Here is a 27,428-nt window from a genome sequence, read left to right as displayed (position 1 = left end):
AGTTTTTTTACTCAGAGAGTAATAAGGATGTGGAATGGCCTGTCTACTGTAGTAGACCCGCCAACTTTAAGGGTATTTAAATGATCATTAGTTCAACATGTGGCTCATAATGGAATAATGTAGGTTAGATGGGCTTCACATTGGTTTCACAGGCCGGCACAACATCGCGGACCGAAGGGCCTGTACTGTGCTGTAATGTTTTATGTTCTATGAATCATAACATACAGACAGATCATTGTTTATTTAGACAGAGCGAGGCATCCAGGGTTACAGCTACACAGGAGATATAGAAATCTTCATTAGATTTGAAGATAGAGAGGTCCATTTGGCAGTCTAAGAAGAGCAGGGAAGAAGGTGTGACTCTGTCATCTGCAGATACATCTGTCCATGACAGTATCAGGAAGAATGATCACCAAACAGTCCCTTAAGGAGACAAAGTCCCAATTTCACATTGAGAATGACCTCCATCCTGTTGTGCGGCACTATCACTGCGCGAAATGAGACAGACTTCAAACAGATCGAGCAACTCAAGAGTTGGCACCTATGATGTGACGTGGGCCATTAACAGCAGCACAATCTGTGACCTCATGGCCCAGTATATCCCCCACTCAGCCATGACCCCATCAAGAGAGATGATCAACCCTGGTTCAATGGAGAGTGCAGGGGAGCCACGAGCAACACCAGGCACAGCTGAAGATGAGGTGTCCACCTGGTGATGCCACCAAACTGGACTACTTGCATGTCAATCAGCACAAACAGCAAGTGATGGACAGAGCTAAGTGATCCCACAATCAATGTATCAGATCTAAGCTCTGCAGTCCTGCCATATCCAGTCGTGAATGGTGGTGGACAATTAAACAACTCACTGGAGAAACAGGCTTCACAAATTTCCCCATCCTCAACGATGGAAGATTCCAGCACATCAGTGTAAAATATAAGGATGAAGCATTTGCAGGGATCTTCTGCCAGAAGTGCTGAGTGGATGATCCATCTCACCCTCCTCTAATAGGCCCCAGCATTACGGATACCAGTCTTCAGCCAATTCAATTCACTCCACATGATATCACAAAATGGTGGGAGACACTGGACACTGCAAAGGCTATGGGCCCTGACAACATCCAGCAATAATACTGAAGACATCTGATCCAGAACTTGCCGTGCCCCTAGCCAAGCTGTTCCAGTACAGTTACAAAACTCGCATTTACCCAACAACATGGAAAATTACCCAAGTATGTCCTGTACATATTTAACAGGGCAAATCCAACCCAGCCAATTACTGCCCCATCAGTCAATTCTTGACCACCAGTGAAGTGATGGAAGTTGACATCAGCAGTGGTATTGAGTAGCTCCTGATCAGTAATACCCTGGCCAGTTTGAGATCTGCCAGGACCACCCAGTTCCTGACCTCATTACAGCCTTGGTTCCAACATGGACAAAAGAGCTGAGTTCCAGAGGGAAGGTGAGAGTGTCAGCCTGTGACATCAAGGCCAATTGGACCAAGTGTGGCGTCAAAATGTCTGAGCAAAACTGGAATCACTTGGGTACAAGCTCCCCGATGGTTGGATTCCGATCATACACAGAGGAAGATGGTTGTGGTTGTGGAGGTCAGTCATCTCAGCTCCAGGACATCGCTGCAGGAGTTCCTTAGAGTAGTGTTATTGGCTCAAACATCTCCAGCTGCTTCATGATAAGGTCCCCATAAGAACCTTCCCACTGAGCTCACCACATAAGCACAGTGACTACAAGAGTAAGTCAGAGACGAGCGAGGTGTACCAAAGTGAGTAAATCACCTCCTGACTCCCCAAAGCCTATCCACTACCTCCAAGGCATAAGTCAGGAGTGAGATGGAAGACTCCCCACCCACCTGGATAGATGCAGCCCCAATAATACTCAAGAAGCTGTACACCATCCGGGACAAAGCAGACCTCTTGATAAGCACCACAACCACTCCCTCCATCGCTAACGCCCAGTAGTAGCAGTGTGTAGTATCTACAAAGTGCAAAGTAGAAAATCATCAAAGATCATCAGACAGCACCTTCCAAACCCACAACTACTTCCATCGAAAAGGACAAGAACAGCTATATTTAGGAACACACCACCTTCAAGTTCCCCACGAAGACCCTCACCATCCTGACATGGAAATACATCATGGTTCTTTGACTATCACTGGGTCAAAATCTTGGAATTCCCTCCCTAATGGCATTGTGGGTCAACCCACAGCAGGTGAACTGCCGCGGTTCAAGAAGGAACTCACCACCACCTTCTCAAGAGTAACTAGAGATGGACAATAGATACTGGCCAGCAAATGATGCCCAGATCCCATCCACGAATAAATAATGTCCTCCACACATCTCTGTGCTGTCCACCATACAGATTCATCCCCTGCATTGTGTGATGCCTGTCACTCTGCACTCAAACTCAGATACACCTGACAGCCCACAAGTAAATGCAACATGAATGAGGCTTTAGAATTTCACTCAGAGCCAGATGATGCATCCTATGTTGATGCATGAAATGTGTGCATGCCCCTGACTGTGAACCAACCTGGCAGAAGCAGGTACAACATCATTCTCTCTGAGCTCCACAGTGAAGGGTGAGTTAATCTGAAAGCAGCCAGAATGATGTGGTGGGGCTGGGGTTTGGTGATGCCCACACACACCGACAAAGTGTGGGAGAGGACAGTGTCGATGGAGCATGCAGTGAAATGGTGCTGATGGTGGAGATGGATGAAGACCTGGAGAAGCAAACAGTGAGCTCCTGCCTCCAGGTAACTGCCCAGGCTTTCCTGTTGGGAACTGGCACCATCTGGTTTCCATAGGAACTGAAGGAAAGATTAGAATCTCCATCGAAATGAGACAAGATCAGCTCCAAATGAAATAGAACGGCATGAAAATGAAGTGGTCACCCCTCACTAGTGAGATTCAGAAATCGCTGTTTAAAGCAGAAACGGGGAAATTGGAAATACTTTTCACAACTCAAGCTGGTGCTTTCATTCTTGCCACATTTCCCCAACCTTCTTGTTAGTGCTCACATCACTCAAGGCAGCATTGAGCACTTACAGGATTGATGATCCAATGGTGGCTCAGGCCTGAGTACTTTCATTGCTGGTCATCCTGTAGGATCCAGAGTAGATTTATTGGCTTCCCAAAGGACCCACATGGACACCCTGAACCACGATCTGACCCCTGACCCCACTGCGTCCTGATCTCGACCTGGAATGGCATCGGCTACATGACCCCTAGGAGGCCCAACTCAGAGACTCTGAGACTTGGCGCCACCCTCTGCAGCTAGACCCTCAGCTTCCTGACCCACAGACCACAATCAGTGAAGATAGACAGCAGCACTTCCTCCACGATAACCCTCAACACTGGAGCTCCCCAAGGATGTGTTCTCAGCCCCTACTGCACTCCCTGTACACCCACGGCAGTCTGGCTAAAGTCCGTACAAACACCATCTCCACGTTTGCTGCAGACCCCACTGTGGGAGAATGGATATCAAACAACAGGAAGGAGATAGAGGGCTTAGTGACCTGGTACAGTGAGAACACCCTCTCTCTCAGCATCAGCAGAACTGAATAACTGATCATTGACGTCAGAAAGAAAGGAGGAGAACATGCCTCCTTCTCCATCAATGGAGCTGAGGCTGAGAGGGTGGAGAGTGTCAAGTTCCTCGGAGTGACAATAACCGACAAGCTGTCCTGGCCTTCCCACATAGATGTGATGATCCAGAAGGCACAACAACGCATCCTCTTCCTCAGGCAGCTCTGGGAATTTGGCCTGTCCATAAGGTCCCTCACCAAACTCTCCAGATGCAACACAGAGAGCATCCTGTCCCGGTGTAACAACCGCTCTGCCCAGCACGGTAAGGAACTACAGGGGGTTGTGTGCACAGCCCAGACCATCACGGAAGCCAACCTTCCATCCATGGACTCCATTTACATGGCTTGTTGCCGTAGAATGGCTGCCAACATCTTTGAAGACCCCTCCCACCCCGGTGATGATCTCCTACAACCTCACCCATCAGGCAGAAGGTACAGAAGCTTGAACACACCCACCAGCAGCTTCAGGAACAGCTTCTTCCTAGCCATTATTAGACTGATGGATGGAATCTCTAACTTCAAATCACGCTGACCTTGTTAATGTTGATCTTGCCTCGTGCACACCCTTTGGGATGTAACCTGTACGCCTCTGTTCAAGTCTCTACTCACCCTATGATCTGTGTATCCCAGCTTACTGTGATCTACCTGCATTGCTTGTAAACAAAGCTTTTCACTGCACTGAGGGAAACGTGACAATCAATCAATCAATGTGTCTCCCTTCACCCTGAACCACAGCTTTTCAATATGCTCCGCTGCTGTCAGTGCCTGAGACAACATGTCACTGACGCTGTGCTTACTTTAAACAAGGGGAGGCTGAGTGCCCCAACTGATTGACTGTGGGTTAAATATCCAGGGATACCAGTCTGTTGGGGAGAACAGACAGGAATTTCAGGGAGGTGATGTAACTCTGATATTCAAGGACGACATCAGGGCAGTGCTGACAGATGATATAGGAGAATGAAGTTGAATCTATTTGAGCGGAAACTAGAAAGTCTAAGAAGAAAAAGTCACTGATAGGTGGAGTCTATATAATGCCATCACATTGGGTTGGGAAATAAACAAAGAAATATCTAAGGCCTGTAAAAATGGTACGGCTATGATAGTGGGGAACTTTAATCTACATGTAGATTGGTTGAACCAGCTCAGGAAGGGGAGCTGTGAGGAGGGGTTCGTTGAGCATATCCGTGCTAGTTTTCTTGAACAATATATAATGGAACTGACGAGGGAGTAAACTATCTTAGACCAGGTCCTGTGTGACGAGACAGGAATAATTAATGACCTCACAGTTAGGGAGCCTTTTGGAAGGAGCAAACACAGTGTGGGTGTAGTTAGAATACAGATGGAGAGTGTGAAGACAAAATCCAAAACCAGGGTCCTGTGTTTGAACAAGGGGGACTGTAATAGAATGAGGGAGGGCCTGGCTGAAGGGGATTGGAAACAAAACTTTCATGGTGGGACAGTTGACAAGCATTGGAGGACTTCCACAGAAATCTTTCAAAGTGTGAAGGGAAACTGTATTCCAGTGAAAAGGAAGGTCTGTAAGAAAAGGGGTAATCTGCCCAGGGTGTCTAAGGAAATAAGGGAAGCTATCAAAGTGAAAGAGGAGGCACACAAAGTGGCTAAGAACAGCAGGAAACTAGAAGATTGGGAAAACTTTAAACGCCAACAGAAAGCCACAAAAAGAGCTGTTAAGAAAAGTACGATAGAACATGACAACAAACTGGTGCAGAATATAAAGACAGGCAGCAAATGTTTACACAAATACATACAATGAAAAAAAGAGTGGCTTCAGTAAATGTTGGTCCTTCGGAGGATGAGCAGGGGCATTTAGTAATGGGACATGAGGAAATGGCCGAGGCATTGAACAGGTATTTTGTCTCAGATTTCACAGAGGAGGACACTAATAACAGGCCAGTAATTGACAAACAGACGAAGGTAGGTGAGGACCTGGAAACAATCATTATTACAGAAGAGCTAGTTTTGGGTAAGCTCATGGAGCTAAGGATAGATAAGCTTCCTGACCCTGATGGAAGGCAGCCCAGGGTCCTAAAAAAAAGGCGGGAACAATACCACGTGCACTGGCGGTAATTTTCCAAAATTCACTCGATTCTGAGGCAGTCCCAACAGATTGGAAAACAGCAAATGTGATTCCACTGCTTAAAAAGGGATATAAAGAAAAGATGGGATATTATAGACTGGTGAGCTTCATCCATGTAGTGGGGAAGATGCTTGCGTCTGTTATTAAGGAAGAAATGGAAGGGCATCTCAATAGAAATTGTCCCATTGGACAGATGCATCATGGATTCATGAAGGGCAGGTCATGCTTGACAGATCTTTTGGAATTCTTTGAAGACATTTCAAGCAAGGTGGACAACGGGGCCCCAGTGGAGATGTTGTACCTAGATTTCCAAATGGCCTTCAACAAAGTGCCGCACAAAAGGCTGCTGCATGAGGTAAAGATCCATGGTGTTACGGTAGTGTATTAGCCTGGATAGAGGCTTGTTTGACGAGCAGGAAGCAAAGATTGGGGATAAATGAGTGCTATTCTGGTTGGCAATCAGTAAATAGTGGTGTGCCTCAGGGATCGGTGTTGGGACAGCAATTATTTACAATTTATATCAATGATTTGGAGTTTGGGACCACGTGTCGGGTGTCAAAGTTTGCAGATGACACCAAGATGAGTGGCAGAATGAAGTGTGCAGAGGACTGTGAAACTTTACAGAGGAACATAGATACACTGAGTGAGTGGGCTGAGTGAGTGGGCAAAGATCTGCCAGATGGAATGCAATGTTCATAAATGTGAAGTCATCCATTTTGGTAAGAGTAACAGTAAAGCAGATTATTAATTGACCGGTAAAAAGTTGCAGCTTGCTGCTATGCAGAGGGACCGGGGTGTCCTTGTGCATGAATCGCAGAAGGTTGGTCTGCAGGTACAAGTAATTAGGAAGGCAAATGGAATTTTATCCTCCATTGCTGAAGGGATTGAGTTTAAAAGCAGAGAGGTAATGTTGCAGCTGTACAAGGTACTGGTGAGGCGACACTCGGAGTACTCCTTTTGGTCCAGTTTTGGCCTCCTTTCTTGAGAAAGGATGTAGTGGCATTGGAGGGGGTGCAGAGGAGGTTAACCAGGTTGATTCCAGGGTTGACGGGGTTGGTTTATGAGGACAGACTGAGTGGATTAGGATTATATTCATTGGGATTCACAGGAGTGAGGGTGGAATCTTGTGGAAACATATCAGATTATGAAGGGAATATATAAGATAGAAGTAGAGAGGATGTTTCCACCAGAGGGTGAAAATAGGATGAGAGGACACAGCCTCAAGATTAGAGAGAGCAGATTTAGGACTGAACTGAGAAGGAACTTCTTCACTCAGAGGGTTGGTAATCTATGGAAGTCCTTGCCCAGGGATGTAGTTGATGCTAGTTCAGTAAATGTTTTTAAAGCAATAGTAGATATTTTTGAAAATAAAAGCATTAAGGAATACGGTGAGAGGGCGGGTAAATGGGGCCGAGTCCAGGAAAAGACCAGACACGATTTTATTGAATGGTGGAGCAGGCTTGGAGGGCCGGACGGCCTACTCCTGCTCCTAGTCCTTATGTTTTTATGCCTTTATGATTGGCTGAATGACAGCAATTATTTCTCTCACATTTTTTTGAACAGTGATGCATTGTTTGCGATCACCCATTTCTTTGGAACCGCTTCAATATCTCCAGAGAATTGAAAGATTATGGTCAATGCCTTTATCTTTCCCTCTCTCAGTAACTCACATACGTGCAGTCCAAGGTGGGTACAAGTCCTATTCCATTGGGGGAATAGTGTACTGGATTGAAAGGGTTTAACTGAACTGGTTTGTTTAGTTTCTGTAATTAATGTCAAACTCCATGGACCATAACTGTGTCCCAGGAGGGTTTCCTTCTTCTATTAATTACAAATTCCTTACAATGTACGAAGCTATGGGATCAGTGACAGCATCACCTCCAGCATCACCCCCAGCACTAACAGGGACCGGCAGCTCCAGAGACTGGGAGCTCGGGAGAAGAGAGATTCGAATCTGAGAACAATAGATTGGAATTTTACAACCATGGGTTGGAATCTGAACACAGAAGATCGGAATTTTACAACAATGGGCAGGAGTTTCTCAGCAACAATTGATTATATTTCTGCAAATTACCACTTGATGTCATTAACCAATGGCTCAGTGGTTAGCACTGCTGCCTCACAGCACCAGGGTTCTAGGTTTGATTCCAGCCTCAGGTGACTGTCTGTGTGGAGTTTGCATGTTCTCCCTGTGTCAGTGTACATTTCCTCCAGGTGCTCTGGTTTCCTCCTACAGTCCAAAGATATGTCGTTCAGGTGGATTGGCCATGCTAAATTGCCCATAGTACTGGGGGAATTAGTCAGAGGGAAATGTGTCTGGGTGGGTTACCTCTTCAGAAGGTCGGTGTGGACTGGTTGGGCCTTTTTCCACACTGTAGGGAATCTAATCAACAACTCGGATCCGTTATATACTCCTGGCTATTCAACGTATTTACTAGGGCCGTGGGAAGAGTTATCGAACACAGACACAAAGGGATGCAGGCACATAGCACCATGAGAGTAGCATCACAGGTAGACAGGGTGGTGAAGAAGGCATTTAGCAAACTTGTCCAAAATCAGAGGGTATTGGTTATAGGTGAGAACGATAAAATTTAAACGGGACCTGAGGGGCAACTTTATTACTCGAAGTGTAGTGTTTCTATGGAAAGAGCGACCAGAAGAAATGTTAGTATTTGGGACAATGACAACATTTAAATCAATTTTGAAAAGGTACATGTAGGTAAAGGTAAAGGTAAAGCTTTGAGGGATATGGGACAAATACACGCAAATAGGACTAACTCAGTTCAGTAAACATGGTCGGCATGGACAGAAATGTCTGTTTCTCTGCTCTGTGACTCTATGGCCCGGAGCTGAGGACAAATAGCAGAAGGATTGACAGGAGAGAACATCAACCAGATACTAATCCCTCATTATGGACCTCACTACATGCCCAATCGCTTTCATCTCCCATGGCAACAGTGGGTGTTTTAAACTGTTTCCAGCCTGGCTATGCAGAGACCATCCGAGGCTACAGATACGGTACAGTCCAAACAATACTTTCGACTGTTTGAAAGAGTCCACTGTCAGTACCCGATGGTGGGCTTACAGAACTCTGTCCAGTCACTAACAACGCTATTGCTGGGCTCAGTGACCATGTGTAAACCCAGATAATAAATATTCTTCTGAACAAGATGCGTTGTCTCACACATTTGCCATCCATCCTATCATTTCACTGCCTGACAATGCAACCTGATTTCCTGTACAATTTTCCTCACTTATTTCCCCGAATCATGTTATCAAAGTTTGAAATGTTGCCCGAAAACCCAGAATGTGCCTCAGTAGATCCAGTGGAACAATACGGGAGCACTGATGTTTATAAGCCTCCAGTCTGTGTAATATCTGTTCAACACAACCCTGATTAAAGTCCATCGGAACATTGTTACAATCCTCAATGATATGGAGTAACCTGTTATTTTTCCCATTCAATATGATCCTGTTAGTTTATTTACTTCTCAATCTACTGAGGAAATCCATGTCTCATCCTCAGGTGTTCCTTTTGCTCCAAACCTGATGTACCACTTCCCTGATTTACAATGAGGAGCCAATTGTGATTATGTTTTCATTGCTTTTGTTGCCGACTCATTTCTAATCATAGCTTTGTTGTAATTGAATACTGTATGACCTATAAGAGGTGAGGGAATCTATCAGCCAGGCAAACACTTAACTCCCCATGTGGATAAAATACTGCAGATTCTGCTAATCTGAAATAAAAACACAATGCTCAAAGTACTCAACAGATCTGGCAGCATCAATGGAGAGTGGGACAGGCAGGAATTCAGGTTAGAGACCTGGAGTCAGAACTGGGAGTGGTCAGAGCAGTTACATTTGAAAATTACACATTATTGAGATGTTTATTTTTTAAGAGACAGCACAGCCTTAATTACAAGAAAAGACCAATCAAAAGTAATAAGGTGACATGATTGACAGCAGGTTATTCCAATGAAACTTCCTGAGAAACAGATTCTTTTAAGCGCCAATTATCCCGTGCTTTCTAGTTCAAGGTTAGTTCAAATACCAAATCACTGTCTTATGTTTCATATCATGAAAACTCCATTGTTTTCTTTTTTCTCTAAATACAACCAACTCAGCAAAACATCAGTTCAAGTTCACAGTGTCTAAGAAAAATCTAAAGACACTTTGTTCTGTTATTTTAATTTGAAAAGCCATTTTGTGCTTAATAAAAGTCTACATATACTTGTTGCTTCTGACGATACCCTAAATTCAAATTTTAGATCCTCACTAGCACCATGCCTCCAACACCATGGACCCTTATTCTACTCGGTGGCCTCCAGTGAGGCACATTGTCAAAGGTCTTCTTGACGTGCAGGCAGATAATATCCATTGACTCACCTTTGTCTAACCTGCTTGTTACTTTCTCAAAGAATTCTAGAAGATTTGTCAGACATTACCCTCCCTTGATGAAACCATGCTGACTTTGCTCCACTATCTCTTCAGCTATCTCCCTTAGAATCCTGGGGTGTTGTCCATCTGGTCCAGGTGATTTATCCTCCTTCAGGCCATTCAGTTTGTCTAGCACCTTCTCCTTGGTGATGGCCACCATTTCGAACTCTGCCTCCTCACTGTCTTGTATTTTTGGGATATTACTGTTGTCTTCCACCATGAAGACTGATGTAAAGTAAGTTCCTCAGCCATTTCCTTGTTCCCCACCACTATCCCTCCAGTGTCATTTTCCAGCAGTTCTATATCCATTTTTGCCTCTCTTTTGCTCTTTATGTATCTAAAGGAACTCACAGTCTTCATTTATATTGTAGGTTAGTTTACCCACACATTTAATCTTCTCCCTCCTTATTTCTATTTTTTGTTGCCCTTGTTGTGGAGAAAATATAGAGAAACACCAGGAGATGCAAAGAGTTCTTCTAGAAGTAGGTATTTTATTTGCAAACAAAAAACCATGACACTGAGAAAACAGTTTCTCGAATGCCCACGAACCTCAGGGTCTGTGGATTTTTATTATTTTTTTATTATGTTTCTGTTAGCTTATCAGCATGTCCAACTTTATTAATCAAAGTACCTCACTCTAGCTACACAATAAGCCAGTGATTTTAGTTCCCATTATCTCTTTAGTTGTACATTCTACTTAATGTTATTCTATTGTCACGGTTAGATATTTATTGCTAACTTTGCTGTAGTGATCTTTCCATTCAAGCCTAACTTGTCACGATAGATATTTAGATATTCCATCTATTACAATAGTCTCCTGTCTCAAGCTGACTTTACTAACTATTAATTAGATATTTTAATGTCATGTGCCAAATATTCTGTTATAATAATAACTTAACAGAGAAACTTAGTTTGTTACTTGTGTTATCTCATCACGCCATAGTGATCTTTCAGCCTTAACCTTACTCTGCTAATTAGTGTAAGAATGTTCCACTATGGTTATCCCATCCTGCCTTCCACAGAGCACAGATTGCCAGTGGTCTTCATACTTTAACCCTTCCCATGCTTTCATGTTCTTTATTTTCCATACTCTCTGTTGTTTTTTGTAAGTATCCCAGTTCTCTGGTTTCCCACTGCCCTTCCCCACATTATATGCTTTCTGTTTTGCTTTTATGCAATCCCTGACGTCCCGAGTCAGCCATGGTTACCTCATCCTCCCTGCAACATATTTCTTTTCCCTCGGGATGAATATCTGCTGTGTCTCCTGAATTACTCCCAGAAGCCCCTGCCATTGCTGTTCCACTGTCTTTCCTGCTCGGCTCCTCTCCCAGTCAATTCTCCCCAGCTCCTCCCTCATGCCTCTGGAGCTGCCTTTATTCAGCTGTAATACCGTTACCTCTGATTTTATCTTCTCCCTCTCAAATTGCAGAGTAAATTCAATTATATTATGATCACTGCTTCCTAAGGGTCCGTTCACCTTAAGCTCCCTTATCAAGTCTGCCTCACTGAACAACACTAAAAATTTGCTTTTAACACTAAATCTAGAATTGCCTGTTCCCTAGAGGGCTCCGCCACAAACTGCTCCAAAAAGCCATCTTGTAGACATTCCACACATTCCTTTTCTTGCACTCCACTGCCTACCTGATTTTCCTCGTCCACCTGAAATCCCCTATGATCACTGTAACTTTGCATTTCCTAACTCCTGGTGTATATTGTGTCCCAGTTCCTGAATCCTCTGTCTACTTGCCTATCTTTTCGATAGGAAGTAAATCCTTGAATATTCAGCTCCTAATCCTGATCCCCTTGCAGCCATTCGTTTGCCCAGTTAGCCTCATCATAAATACCAGACAGGCATCAAACTGGGTCTGAAACCTAACGCATGGGTACAAAATCACATCCTGCCTTGAGACAAAACATCTCAAGTGCTTTATTTACTTGTCACTTCCAGCATAATGTATGTGTTTTCTAATGTAGTTGCTTTGTTGCGACCCACAGACTGGTGTGGTACTGCTCTGGGATTCAGTGCAGCTGTGTGACTGTAAAAGATGGCTTACTTTATATAGACTGCTTTGGAAAGGAAACAGTGGCCTCTTTCCCTTGTGTAAGATTAACAAATGTGAAGAGTTGTAAAGCTTCTCTAAAAACACAAGATTATATAAATTTTATACTAAATCCTATATCTCCAATTACTTCCAATCTTCTAGATATACGAGAGGCCTGAGAATTGGTCCCTAACTAGAACGTGAAACTCACATACCATACAGGGGATAGCTCATTGCCTCTCAGTGATTATTTACACATCAGAAGGATGTGTTGTCCACTGTAACAGAGACTGTTAGAAGGATCCGATGTTTTGTTTGACTCGTCCTCGATCTTCCCACCATGTCCTGATTGCTGTGGGTTGTCCCTTTTACACTCAATCAGTATTAACCCTTTCAGACCCATGTACAACATTTGATTTGATTTATTGTTGTCACATGTCCCTAAGTACAGTGAAAGGTTTTGTTTTGTGGGCAGTAGAGGCGAAGAAGAGCCATGAGGGGACATGAGAAGTTGTTGACGGATAGGATCATGGAAAACCCTAAGGCTTTCTGTAGGTATATCAGGAAGAAAAGAATTACTAGAGCTAAATTAAGGCCAATCAAAGATTGTAATGGAAAATTCTGTGTGGAATCTGAGGACATAGGGGAAGCGCTCAATAAATAATTTTCGCCAGTAGTCACATTGGAAAAGGGCAATGTTAGCGAAAATATGGAGATATAGGCTACAAGATTAGATGGGATTGAGGTCAACAAAGAAGACGTTTTCTCAATTTTGGAAGATCTGAAAATAGATGAGGCCTCTTGGCCAGATGGGATTTACCCTCGGATTCTCTGAGAAGCCAGGGAGGAGACTGCAGAGCCTTTAGCTTTGAATCTTATGTCATAGCTGTCGACAGAAGACGTGCCAGAAGATTGGATAACAGCAAATGTTGTTCCCTTGTTTAAGAAGGAGAATCGGAACAATCCTGGTAATTATAGGCCAGTGAGCATTACTTCGGTTGTGGGTATGATGTTGGAAAAGGTTATAAGAGATAAGTTTTATAATCATCTGGAAAGGAATAATTTGATGAGGGATAGTCAAAATGGTTCTGTCAAAATGGTCATGCCTCACAAACCTTATTGAGTTCTTCAAGAAGGTGACCAAACAGGTGGATGAAGGTAAGGCGGTTGATGTGGTGTAGACGGACTTCAGTAAGGTGTTTGATAAGGTTCCACATGGCAGACTATTGCACAAAATATGGAGTTTTGGGATTGAAGGTGATTTAGCAGTTTGGATCAGAAATTGGAAAGCTGAACGAAGACAGAGGGTGGTGATTGTTGGGAAGTGCTCATCCTGGAGCTCAGTTACTAGTGATGTGCTGCAAGGATCTGTTTTGGGGCCACTGCTGTTTGTCATTTTTTATAAATGATCTGGAGTTGTTCGGAGAAGGATTGCTTAGTAAATTTGCAGATTACACTCAGGTCGGCAGAGTTGTGGATAGTGCTGAAGGATGTTGTGGGTTGCAGAGGGACATTGATAAGATGCAGAGCTGGACTGAGAAGTGGTAAATGGAGTTTAATGCGGAAATATGTGGGGGAGTTCATTTTGGAAGAAGTAACAGGAATGCAGAGTACCTGGCTGATGGTAAAATTCTTGGCAGTGTAGATGAGCAGAGAGATCTCGCTGTCCAGGTGCATAAATCCCTGAAAGTTGCCACTCAGGTTGATTGGGTTGTTAAGAAGGAATATGGTGTGTTGGTGTTTATTGGGAGGGGGATTGAGTTTTGGAGTTATGAGTTCATGCTTCAGCAGTAAAAGACACTGGTAAGGCCGCACCTGGAATATTGCATGCCCATCTGGTCACTGAATTATAGGAAGCATGTAGAAGCTTTGGAAAGTAGAGATTTACCAGGATGTTGCCTGCTATGGAGGGAAGGTCTGAACAGGAAAGGCTAAGGAACTTGAGGCTGTTTTCATTAGAGAGAATAAGGTTGAGAGATGACTAAATCGAGACGTATTAAATAATCAGAGGATTAGACAGGGGGGACAGTGAGAGCCTTTTCCCTCAGATAGTGAAGGCTAACACGTGGCGATATAGCATTAAACTCAAGGGTGATAAATGTTTGACAGATATCAGAGGTAGTTTCTTTACTCAGAGAGTAGTCGGGGTGTGGAATGCGTTGCCTGCAAAGGAGGTAGACTCGCTGATGTTAAGGGCCTTTACATGTGCGTTGGACATACATAGGGAAAGTAATGGAACGGTGTAGGTTAGAGTGGAATCAGATTAATTTCAGAGGTCAGCGCAACATCGAGGGCTGAAGAGCCTGTGCTGTGCTGTAATGTTTTATGTTCTATGAAAGTGGCTACCAAGGTTGATAGGGCTGTTAAGAAAGCATACGGTGTGTTAGCTTTTATTGGTTATGGGATTGTATTTTGGAGCCATGAGGGCATGTTGCTGCTGTACAAAGCTCTGCTGAAGCCGCACTTGGAATATTGTGTACATTTCTGGTCACCACATTATAGAAAGGACATGTAAGCATTGGAAACGTACCAGGGTATTGCCTGGTATGGAGGGAAGGTCTTAAGAGGAAAGGCCGAGGGACTTGAGGCTGTTTTCTTTGGAAAGAAGTAGGTGGAGGGTGACGGAATAGAGACGTACAAGATGATCAGAGGATTAGACAGGTTGGACAGGGAGAGCTTTTTTTTCTCGGATGGTGAGGGCTAGCACGAGGGGACATAGCTTTAAATTGATTGGTGATAGATATAGGACAGATGTCAGAGGTAGTTTCTTTACTCAGACAGTTTGGAATGCACTGCCTGCACTGAAGTACACTCACTAACTTTAAGTGCATTTAAATGGTCATTAACTGAACATGGATGATAATGGAATAATGTAGGTTCGATGAGCTGCATATTGTTTTCACAGGTCAGCACAATATCGAGGACTGAAGGGCCTGTACTGCAGTATAATGTTGTGTGTTCTAAGAATCATAACATACAGACAGATCATTAGGTATTTCGACAGATCGAGATACAATAGGGTTACAGCTACACAGGAGATGTACAAACACATCAGCATTAGGTTTGAAATTAGAGAGGTCCATTCAGCAGTCTAAGAACAGCAGGGAAGAAGCTGTGGCTATATGTGTTGAAGTTTCTGCATTTTCTGCCTAATGGAAGAGATTGGAAGAGAGTCTGACCGGGTGAGAGGGGTCTTTGATGGCGTTCGCTGTCTTTCCGCGGCATTGAGAACTATTGATGGAGTCGGTAGATGGAAGGTTGGTTTGTGTCATGGAGTGGGCTGTGTTCATAACTTTCTGTAGATTCTTATGGTCCTGGACAGAGCTGTTACCGTACCAAGCCGTGATGCACCCAGATACAATGCTTTCTATGGTGCAGCTATAAACGTCGGTGCGAGTCCTTATGAACGTGCTGAATTTCCTTCGCCTTCTAAGAAGATTTGCTGTTGTGACTTCCATGAAATTCTCTCTACATCTCCATGCAGTTCTCTTTAGAACTCAACAAAAACTTCTATGCACCTCCACACAGTCTACTATACCCTCCATACAGTCCTCTATACCCCTCCATACAGTCCTCTATACCCTCCATACAGTCCTCTATACCCCTCCATACAGTCTCCTATACCGTCCATATAGTCCTCTATACCCCTCCATACAGTCCTCTATACCCCTCCATACAGTCTCCTATACCCCTCCATACAGTCCTCTATACACCTCCATACAGTCCTCTATACCCCTCCATACAGTCCTCTATACACCTCCATACAGTCCTCTACACCCCTCCATACAGTCCTCTACACCCCTCCATACAGTCCTCTATAAATCTCCAAGAAATATCCTCGAGACCTCCATGTAATGGAGGCAGGGAGGTCTCATGGTATTATTACAAAACTATCTCTCCAGAAACTCAGCCAATGATCTGGGGACCCAGGTTTAACTCCTGCCACAGAAGATGATGAAATTTGAATTCTATTTAAAAATAAAATCTGCAGTGAAGAACATACAGATGACCATGGCAAAACCCATCTGGTTCACTCATACAAGATTAGTTTGGTTTGGTTTTGGCAGTCTGGTTATTCACTGAAAGCAGTCAGGAAGGTTTCAAGCTGCTGGACCCAAAGGAGCAGGCCCATGCTGATCCTCCTCTCTCTCTGACATCTCTCTTGGAAGACCCTGTGTTTGAGTTTACCTTGTGTGCTGAGTGGGAATGTTGTAAATATTTGGATCAGCATCATTATGTTGGGCCAGCTTGTTGGGTTTTCAGATCGGGTAAGTTATTTGGTATTCTGTTGTCTTTCAGCAATCTTGTAAATAAACTCTGTTTTGTTCAAAACTACATGGTTTAATCAATTGCATTCCTTCTGGAATGTCCGCAATATACCTCCGATAAAAAATGATCACAGTTAAGTTCTGAGCTACTCTCTTGAAATGTTTTGAGAGGGTCTGGCCTGGTCCCTAACACTTACCAATTTGCTGACTGCAGACTCCCCTGTCCATGACAGTAGCAGGAAGAGCAATCACCGTACAGTCCTTAAGGAGACAGAGTCCCACTTTCACATTGAGAATAGCTTCCATTGTGTGGCACTATCACCGTGCGAAATGAGATCTAGCAACTAAGGCATTGGCATCCATGATGTGATGTGGGTCATCAACAGCAGCGCAATGACCTCACGGTCCAGCACATCCCCCACTCAACCATGGCCACAGGATCAATCCTGGTTCAAAGGAGAGTGCAGGAGGCCATGCCAGGAGCAATAACAGGTACAGCTGAAGATGAGGTGTCAACCTGATGAAGTCACCAAACGGAACTACTTGCAAGCCAATCAGCATAAACAGCAAGTCACAGACACAGCTAAGAGATCCCACAATCAAGGCATCAGATCTAAGCTCTGCAGTCCTGCCACATCCAGTCGTGAATGACGATGGACAATTTAGCATCTCACTGGAGGAGTAGGTCCAGAAACATTCCCATCCTCAACTATGGAAGACCCCAACACATCAGTGCAAAAGATAAGGATGAAGCATTTGCAGGAATCTTCCATCAGAACTGCTGAGTGGATGATCCATCTCACCCTCCTCCAATGGTACCCAACTTACAAACTCTAATATTCAGCCAATTTGATTCATTCCATGTGATATCACAAAATTATGGGATACACTGGACACTGCAAACGCTATGGGCCTTGACAACATTCCAACAATAATACTGAAGATGTGTGCTTCAGAACTTGCTGTTCCCCTGGCCAAGCTGTTCCAGTACAGTTACAACTCTGGCATCTACCCGACAAAGTAGAAAATTACTCAGTTACGCCATGTACATATTTAGCAGGAGAAATCCAACCCGGCCAATTACCGTCCCATCAGTCCATTGGTGAAGTGATGGAAGGTGACATCAGCCGTGCTATTGAGCAGCTCCTCCTCAGCAATAACCTGCTCAGTGACACCCAGTTTGGGTTCCACCGGGACCACCCAGCTCCTGACCTCATTACAGCCTTGGTTCAAACATGGACAAAAGAGCTGAGGGGAGGACAGCCTCCCCTCCAGAGGGGAGGGGAGAGGGACAGCCTGTGACATCAAGGTCAATTGGACCAAGTGTGGCATCAAGGGGTCCGAGCAAAACCGGAATCAATGGAGGACAAACTCTCCGGTGGTTGGAGTCAGACCAGACAAAGAGGAAGATGGTTGTGACAACCAGTGACTAGTCAGTGTGCCTCAGGGATCGGTGTTGGGACAGCACTTATTTACAATTTATATCGATGACTTGGAGTGGGGGACCACGTGTAGGGTGTCAAAGATTGCAGCTGATACTAAGATGAGTGGCAGAGCAAAGTGTGCAGAGGATGGTGAAACTTTGCAGAGGAACATAGATACACTGTGTGAGTGGGCTGTGAGTGGGCAAGGATCTGGCAGATGGAATACAATGTTGATAAATGTGAAGTCATCCATTTTGGTCGGAGTAAAACAGATTATTACTTGAATGGTAAAATGTTGCAGCTTGCTGCTATACAGAGGGACCTGGGTGCCCTTGTGCATGAATCACAGAGGGTTGGTCTGCAGGTACAACAAGTAATTATGAACGAAAATGGAATTTTGTCCTTTATTACTAAAGGGGTTCAGTTTAAAAGCAGAGAGGTAATGTTGCAGCTGTACAAGGTGCTGGTGAGCCCACACCTGGAATACTGTGTGCAGTTTTGGTCTCCTTACTTGAGAAACGATATTCTGGCAGTGGAGGGGGTGCAGAGGGGGTTCCTCGAGGAGACTAGGTTGACTCCAGGTTTGAGGGAGTTGGTTTATGAGGAAATACTGAGTGGATTAGAATTATATTCATTGGGATTCATAAGAATAAGGGGGGGGGGGTTCTTCTGGAAAAATATAAAATTATGAAGGAAATAAGCAAGATAGTAGTAGAAAGGACTTTTTCACTGGAGGGTGAAACTAGGATGAGAGGACATGGCCTCAAGATTCGAGGGAGCAGATTTAGGACTAAGTTGAGAAGGAATGTCTTCATCCAGAGGGTTGGTAATCCATGGAATTCCTTGTTCAGGGAAGCAGTTGACACGAGTTCAGTAAATGTTTTTAAACAAAGATCGATACTTTTGAAAAAGAAAGGAATTAAAGGATACAGTGAGAGGGCGGGTAAGTGGAGCTGAGGCCATGAAAAGACCAGCCATGATCTTATTGAACGGTGGATCAGGCTTGAACGGGCAGACAGCCTACCCCTGCTCCTCGTTCTTCTCTCCTTGTTATTGGCTGGAGGAACAGCAATTATTCCTCTCACATTTTTTTGAGGAGGTGTTCATTGTACATAATCATCCATCTCTTTGGAACCACTTAAATATCTCCAGAGAAATGAAACATTATGGTCAATGCCTCGATCTGTCCTCTCAGTAACTCATAAACATATTGTCCAAGGTGGGTACAAGTCCGATTGTCATGGGAAATACTTTACTGGATTGAAACGCTTCAACTGAACCTGTTTGCTTTGTGACTGCATTTAATGCCAAACTCTGTGGACTATAATTGTGTCCCAGGAGGGTTTCCCTCTTCTATTAATTACAAATTCCTTACAATGTACGAAGCTATGGTATCAGTGACAGCATCACCTCCAGCATCACCCCCAGCACTAACAGGGACCGACAGCTGCAGAGACTGGGAGCTCGGGAGAAGAGAGATTCGAACCTGAGAACAATAGATTGGAATTTTACAACCATGGGTTGGAATCTGAACACAGAAGATCGGAATTTTACAACAATGGGCAGGAGTTTCTCAGCAACAATTGATTATATTTCTGCAAATTACCACCTGATGTCATTAACAACCCGGATCCGTTATATACTCCTGGTTATTCAGCACATTTACTATCCCACCCTTGTTATTGTTGGTGTTCCTGGTAAATCTCTAGCCCTGCTATTAGCTCTATAAGTCATGACTAACTGCATCGCTTTTCCTGCCAGTTCCTCTCTCCTCCTTGCTGCTGTTACTGTAGTCCCTGCTGAAGATATGTCCGCCCATTAGATCTGAAAATCATGTTTCACTCTATTAATGTTCTTGTCATTCATCGTTATCCATTGACGCTCACCCCATCCTTGGCCAAGTCATGAGGATCAGTGAGATTGTTCAGAATCTTACCGATCCATTTAGAGTCAAAGAGTTAGAGAAATGTACAGCACGGAAGCAGACCCTTCAGTCCAGCCCATCCATGCTGACCAGATATTCCAACCTAATCTAGTTCCATTTGCCAACACCTGGCCCATATCTTTCTCAACCCTTCGTATTCATATAACCATCCCAATGCTGTAATTTTAGAACAGCCTCCACCACTTCCTCTGGCAGCTCATTCCAGATACGCACCACCTTCTGCATGAAACAGTTCCACCTTAGGTTCCTTTTAAACTTTTCCCCTTTCACCCTAAAACTATGCCGTCCAGTTCTGGACTCACCTGCACCAGAGAAAAGACCGTGTCTTTTTAACCTATCCAGACCCCTCATGATTTTTAAAACTCTCTACAGCCACCTCTCAGTCTCCAACACTGCAGGTAAAACAGCCCCAGTCTATTCAGACCCTCTTTGTAGCTCAAATCCTCCAACCCTCGAAACATCCTTGTAACCTTTCTCTGGACCTTTTCAGGTTTCACAACATCCTTCCAATAGGAGGGATTTGAACCCAAGTTTTGTCAACCTCATGCTCTTTCCTGGCACTGATTCTGATAGCCACTGTTTCCACAGTATGTCTCATCACAAGGACCTTTTCAGTCAACTCACCTTCTCAGTTCCTCATCCTGACCAACATATCCGACCACGCCACCCACCCACCCCATTCCTGCTACATCAAGCGTAAACAAGTATGCTCTCTCAAGACTGGCAGCCAAGAAAACAGAGTTGTAGGTAAACTGGGGACTTTCAGAGTTTGCCTTGCATTGTTTCTCAAAGCTGTTGCTCAATTACGATTAACTTACCCAGACAATGCCTGATCTTGGACTTGTTATTGGTTTCACTGCTTGTGCGCCAATCTATTCCCATGCTCCAAGTGACCCATGACCCCTCTTTTGTTCAAACTGCTGAGTACGTCCAAACCAATGTCTGACTAAATCCAAAGCCAGGCAAAGTCACGGTGCCATAACTGTTGGCTATGAGAGAGTGTTCCTGTATTTGTACTGGAGAAGCTCGACTCCAACACAAGCTTATTCAATGACCTGCTCAACCCCACCTGCAATACACCTTCCTCCACACCACCCCCATGTAGTTAACCACACCAAGGAGTCAGCACAGTTAATGGTAGGGCCATGGAGAGACTTGTCGAACAGAGAAACCAAGGGGTACAGGCACGTAGTACCATGAGACTGGCATCACAGGTAGACAGGGTCATGAAGAAGGCATTTGGCAAACTTGTTCAAAACCAGAGGGTACAGATTTAAGGTGAGAAAGAAAGGATTTGAATGGGACCTGAGGGGCAACTTTATCACACAAAGTGTGGTGTTTCTATGGAAAGAGCTACCAGAAGAAGTGTTAGTGTTTGGGACAATGGCAACATTTAAAGTAATTTTGAACAGATATATGGATAGGAAAGGTTCAGAGGGATATGGGACAAATACAGGCTAGTAGGACGAACTCCGTTCAGGAAACATGGTTGGCATGGACCAGTTGGACAGTAAGGTCTGTTTGTGTGCTCTATGACACTATGGCTCAGAGCTGAGACACGTGGAAGGAGGATTTGCAGGAGAGAACATTAAGCAGATACCAATCCCTCACTGTAGACCCCACTACATACCCAATCGCTTTCATCTCCCATGAGCAACAGTGGCTGTTTTACACTGTTTCCAGCCTGGCTAAGCCCTATGTGCAGATACCAACATCAGTGAGAATGCAGAAACCATCTGAGGCTATAGCTATAGTACCGTCCAAACAATACCTTTGACTGAACAAGAGTGTCCACTGTCTAAACCTGATGGTGGGCTTACAGAACTCGGTCTAGTCACTGACAAAGCTATTGCTGGGCTCTGTGACTCTGTGTGCTCATAGATAATAAATTTTCTTCTGGACAAGATGTGTTACCTCTCACATTTGCCATGCATCTGCTCATTTCACTGCCTGTCAATGCAACCTGATTTCCTGTACAATTTTCCTCACTTATTTCCACGGATCGTGTCATCAAAGTTTCAAATGTTGCCCTACAACTCAGAGTTGGAGCCATAAGTATACCTCACCAGTCCCAGTAGAACAGTACAGGGTCACTGATGTTTATAAGCCTCCAGTCTGTGTAATATCTGTTCAACACAACCCTGATTAAAGTCCATCGGAACATTGTCACAATCCTCAATGATATGAACAGGAGTAACCTGTTATTTTTCCCATTCAATATGATCCTGTTAGTTTATTTACTCCTCAATCTACTGAGGAAAACCATGTCTCATCCTCAGGTGTTCCTTTTGCTCCGAACCTGATGTACCACTTCCCTGATTTACAATGAGGTGTCAGTTGTGATTATGTTTTCATTGATTTTGCAGTGGACTCATTTCCAATCATTGCTTTGTCGTAATTGAATTCTGTCCGGCCTATTAGAGTTGTGGGAATCTTTCAGAGAGTCCAACATTTAACTCCCCGTATGGAGTAAAATACCGCAGATTCTGCCAACCTGAAATAAAACCACAACTCCCAAAGTACTCAACAGATCGGGCAGCATCCATGGAGAGTGAGGCAGATAGGAATTCAGGTTAGAGGCCTGGAGTCAGAACTCAGAGTGGTCAGGGGTATTTATTTAAATAGGGCAGGGAAATGAGATGGCTGGGGAAAACATGGAAAGGTCTGTACTTGGGTGGAAGACAGGAGAGATTAAAGGACAGCAAGAATTGTCATGAATGGTAAAGAGAGAAAAGATATATCTTGAAGATGTATAAATCCAAAATCATCATTCTGTCGCAACAATAGAACGGTTTCGAGCTTTTGATCTGAAGTTGTTGAACTCAGTGTTAAATGTAAACATTGTCCCATTATTTGGGAAACATCTTTGATGATGATTTTGGATTTTCCTATTTATAATTTTTGCTCCTTTACTTGTCCTGGTACAATCCCATTTTGCTTTTCATTTTCATCCCTTCTCCCATCTAATGTCTCCTGTCTCCCGGGTTACCACAGATCTTTTCATTTGTTGTCCCTTCCTTTCCATGACTGGCTTACATCCTGTTTCAGTACATTTCCCGTTCTGACAAAGGGTTAGCAGCCTGAAATGTTAACTCTGTCTCCCCACAGGCACTGCCAGAGCTGCTGAGAATTTCCAGCATTTCCTGTTTGCTTTCTATCGTATTCTTTTTATCCTTCTTGTCCTTATTGTAAAGATTTTAACCAGATTTAAACTGATATAACTTCTGACCTTTGCTATCATGTCATTGCAAGCCATAGGTCAATTACAATAACACACCAAGGTGGCAGAGCTAATCAAAAGGAAATTTCAATTGGATTAGCTTCAAAAAAATGAGTATAATGAGCGTTTTCACACGTTTCACAGACTTGATTACATTTCTCACAATAGACACAAAGTGGTGATACTGAGCAAAGGGCAGTGGTCAGTTGTCACATTCACAATGGAACACCCGTCCTCAAGCTGCAGTCCTCAACCTTGTCCCTTAACTGCAGCCTATCGCTGCCTTTCCCTCAGGATATATGTTTAGTGCCTTACAAACCATTACTTTATCCACAGTTTGCCGCTTGGTTCTGTGTTATATTGAGTAAAGCTCTGTATCTACTCAATTAACTTGTTACCTAACTGTCCTTTCCGTGATAATACCCTGGTTTTGAAGTCCATTTCCCCTTGCTGTTTATTTATTAAAATGACCAATTAGTGAGACTACGATGCACTTGTCCCTCTTCACGACTGTTTTGGCTGTTCCAGTCTGCAGCTCTTACTGGGTTAATATGCAAATCCATGTTCTATCAACTTTGAAATAAAGGATCTTTACATCCTCTGAATTAATCTTTTCCAACATTTTACCGCATCACATGACTTGTACAAAATTGTAACTAATGTTCAGTTGAGCCTATCCATCTCACTTCTCTGACTATATTACATATAGAATACAATTTCATAATGAACAATATGATCACTAATTTGACAGTGCCATAATAAAATGAATCCTACACTGAGGTACAGAGACCTGTTACCAGTTTGAGATGTATTGCAATCCAAGACTCTTCAAAAGTCTCGCCATTCACCACGGGGGTTGAGAAAGCATTCCCAGAATTGCATTGAGGTCACTCAAAACAGTTCCTGAGATTTCGGATAAATTCTGTCAATATTAATGGAAAGTTATAAAATGATTTAACTAAAGCAAAATACTGCAGATGCTGGAAGTCCGAAATAAGGACAGAAAAGGCTGAGAGTTCTGACAGAACATCATCACCCTGAAATGTTATCTTAGCTCTCCGCAGGTTTAGCCCAACCTAATAAATTATTAGAATGTTGCTGTAAATTTGGATCACTAGATATCCTGTGAAAGAGAGTTGTTGAGCTGATGGTTTCCGTTTCTGACAAATAATAAATTTTCAGGTCCCATTCCTAATAAGTAATTAACTTGATGGTTGATGGAGAAGGAAGGTTGGTCAGGTTGTATTGAGACAATGAAAAGGGATGAAATGATTATTGAAATCAAATCAATGTGCAGGGTGATGGGGAAGAGCAAGTGGTTGTCACTAAGTCCAAACTTGTAGACAGCCCGTGCAAATCTGATGGGCTGAATGGCTTCCTTCTGGTAATGGGGTGATTATTAAACATAATCTCCCTTTCCATTTCCTGGGTATGTAGTCTGCATGCTGGACTGTGCTTCAGTAGAGGTTATCTAATGTTCACCAGGAGATAACACAAGAAACAGCTAAGGCACTGGATATAGCAATGGTTCTGAAAATATCTTGTCAGTGGTTAATAGCTCCAATACTCGCCATGCTCTGAGTTGAACTGTTCCAGTGCAATTACAAAACTGGCAACCACCTATTAATATAGGGATTTAAACAGGTAAATCTCAAAGTATAGAAAAAAGCAAATACAAATAATTACCACCCCATCAGTCTGATCAGAATTAACAACATGGTGGAAGGTGTCATCAAGAGTACTATCAAGCTGCACTCCCTCAGCAATAACTTGTTCACTGGTGTCCAGCTCTGCAGGGTTGCTCAGCACCACACCTCATAACAACTAATATCCAAACAAGGACAAAAGAGCTGGACTCCTGAGGTGAGAGAGTCTGCACTTGACATCAAAGCAGGAAGTGACCAAGTCTTACCTGAAAGAAACCAAAAATAATGAGAAATGGGATGAAACTCTCATTGGTTGTGGTCATTCCTGACACGTTGGAGGATGGGTGTGGTTGTTGGAAGTCAGTCACCTCAGCTCCAAGACATCGCTGCAGGAGTTCCTCAGGGAAGTGTTCTCGGCCCAGTTATCTTCAGCTGCTTCATCATTTCCAATTCCTCCATCATAAGGTCAGCATTCAGGATGTTTGTTGATTGTTCCACAATGTTTAGTCCCCTTTCTGCCTTGATAGACACTATCAAAGAGTGTGGTGCTGGAAAAGCACAGCCAGTCAGGCAGCAACTGAGGGGCAGGAGAATTGATGTTCCAGTTAAATGCCCTTCATCAGGAATGTCGAGTCTCCTGTTCCTTGGATGCTGCCAGACCGACTGTGTTTTTCAGCACCATGCTCTGTGTCTCTGATATCCACAATCTGCAGTCCTCCCTTTCTCCTTGTCAAACACTATGTCCATTTGAAACAACATTTGAACAATATTCAGGCCTGAGCTGACAAGTGCCATTTGCTCCACACAAGTGTCAGGTATCTCCAAAAAGAGAGATTGTAACCATTTCTCTTCATATCAATGAATTCCCCAGGGTCAGCGTCCTGGGGGAGGGGGGGAGGTGTTGTAATAGACCATAGACTGAGCTGGTCTAGTTATCTAATTACCACTGTTACATGATCATGTCAGAAATTGGTGATTCTATGATATATATCTCACCTCCTGATACCCCAAAGTCTGCCCATTATTGATAAAGGTCAAGTCAGGACTGTGATTGAATACTCCTCACTTTTCTAAGGTGAGGTCTGTCCAACAATTCTCAAGTAACTTGATAATAAAGCAGTGCCCTTGACTGGCACCACATCCACAAACACTGCCAGCTTCCACCCTCACTGCACCCCAGCAGCAATGTGCGGCATGTGGAAGATGTGTAAGAGCCCTTTGATAGAATTTTCCAAAGTAGCAAACTCTACCGTCTCAAATCAATCAGCTGGACAAGGAAACTACCTCTGAATAGGTGTCAGACTATAACATAGACTGAGATAGCCCTGTATTAATTGTCCTTCATTGCATGATGATCAGGAGCAGGAAATGTGTGATGATACCCACCATGATCACCAGATACCAATGAAGGAGAACTGGGACTGATTCTTCCAAACTAATTCTGAATGACTCTGTAAAGATGAAGAACAGGAACCTGGATGTTTCCACCACCCCAATACAGGGTCACTGATCTCTGTTCTACTTCAGAAACTGAAGCATATCTCTCATGGTCTTTGTGATATTTCCTGCATTCCTTTGTTGACATTTCAATAACCTGTCAGGGTAGTGTCAATCTCCCCATCACTTGTTATAAACTGCATTTCCTCATTTTCTGTTTCATCCCAAGTATGAGTTCATAATTGATGGCTTTTTTTTTGATCCAGTAGATTGGATGAACATAGGAATAAATATCTCAATACATTTTTCAGAAAGAGAGACACAAATAGAAATTACATGATGTACTCTGTTTAATTGGTAACATTTTCAGAAGCTTGATTATTTTTTTCTGTTTATTTTCCTTCCTCACAGTGAACACCATAACAATTATAATACTGTTACAAGGAAAGTGTGGTCTGTCAAAATGTATTACTCGATACCTGGTGGCGATGTCAGCAGCAGATATCCTGGTTATTATCCTCGATCCACTGTTGAGACACATTCCAATTGTTTACAAGAGAAATGTACGTTTCATACGGGCCATCCCCATCTGTAATATCCACGCTGTCTTCCTTTATGCAGCCACCGACTGTTCTGTCTGGTTTACCATCACTTTTACCTTTGATCGATATGTGGCCATTTGCTGCCCAAATCTGCAAATTAAATTTTGTACTGAGAAGACAGCAGCTGTGGTTCTGGGAACAGTGACTGTGCTGAGTGGTTTGAAGAACATTTTCTGGTACTTTATGTTCACATCTCAGTATTTGCTCAGGAATCAGCCCTGGTTTTGTTCAGTACCAACTGATATTCTCTCATCTCCAGCCTGGGGAACAATCGAGTGCCTCCATTATATCCTGAACCCAGCAGTGCCATTTGTTCTGATTCTGCTGCTCAATGCTTTAAGTGTCAGGTACATTTTAGTGGCCAGCAGAGCCCGCAGGAGACTTCGGGCTCACAGCAGTGGGGAGAATCCCAGTGACCCAGAAATGGGGTCTCGAAGGAAGTCCATCATTTTATTGTTTGTTATCTCAGGGAATTTCATCCTGTTATGGTCAGTGTTTATGGCATACTCTCTATGGAAACGCATGAGTCAAATGGGGTATCGGGCCGTACATCTACATTATTTTGTACGTGATATCGGATTCATTCTCCAGCTCCTAAGTTGCTGCACAAACACTTGTATATATGTTGTGACCCAGACTAAGTTCAGGAAACAGCTTAAGAGCATTGTAAAATACCCTTTTACTCAAATTGTGAAATTCATCAAATGA

The 27,428-nt window shown here is 43.6% G+C and overlaps 1 protein-coding gene across 1 annotated transcript; it reads left to right on the top strand.

Moving 5' to 3' along the window:
• The first annotated feature begins 497 nt into the window (after nucleotides 1–497).
• On the top strand, nucleotides 498–27,428 carry LOC148148617 (putative G protein-coupled receptor 139). Its single transcript, XM_087992345.1, has 3 exons — nucleotides 498–712; nucleotides 19,257–19,567; nucleotides 26,530–27,428. Exons 1-3 carry the CDS (start codon nucleotides 498–500, stop codon nucleotides 27,426–27,428), a joined length of 1,425 nt encoding a protein of 474 aa, XP_087848471.1.

This window comes from Chiloscyllium plagiosum, unplaced genomic scaffold, assembly GCF_037043375.1.
Source record: "Chiloscyllium plagiosum isolate Xiang-an unplaced genomic scaffold, Cpla_swu_hap1 HiC_scaffold_12, whole genome shotgun sequence".
Lineage (NCBI taxonomy): Eukaryota > Metazoa > Chordata > Chondrichthyes > Orectolobiformes > Hemiscylliidae > Chiloscyllium > Chiloscyllium plagiosum.
The sequence above is the reverse complement of the archived record's forward strand: the minus strand, read 5'-3'. Positions and strand labels throughout refer to the sequence as shown.

Excerpts from the sequence above, each read along its gene's own strand:
- LOC148148617 (XM_087992345.1), top strand. The coding sequence starts at position 498 with ATGAGACAGACTTCAAACAGATCGAGCAACTCAAGAGTTGGCACCTAT. Across the intron at positions 713-19,256 it reads GAAGATGAGGTGTCCACCTG|CTATGGTATCAGTGACAGCA; the intron begins GTGATGCCACCA and ends CAATGTACGAAG. Across the intron at positions 19,568-26,529 it reads TGTTATTGTTGGTGTTCCTG|TGAACACCATAACAATTATA; the intron begins GTAAATCTCTAG and ends CCTTCCTCACAG.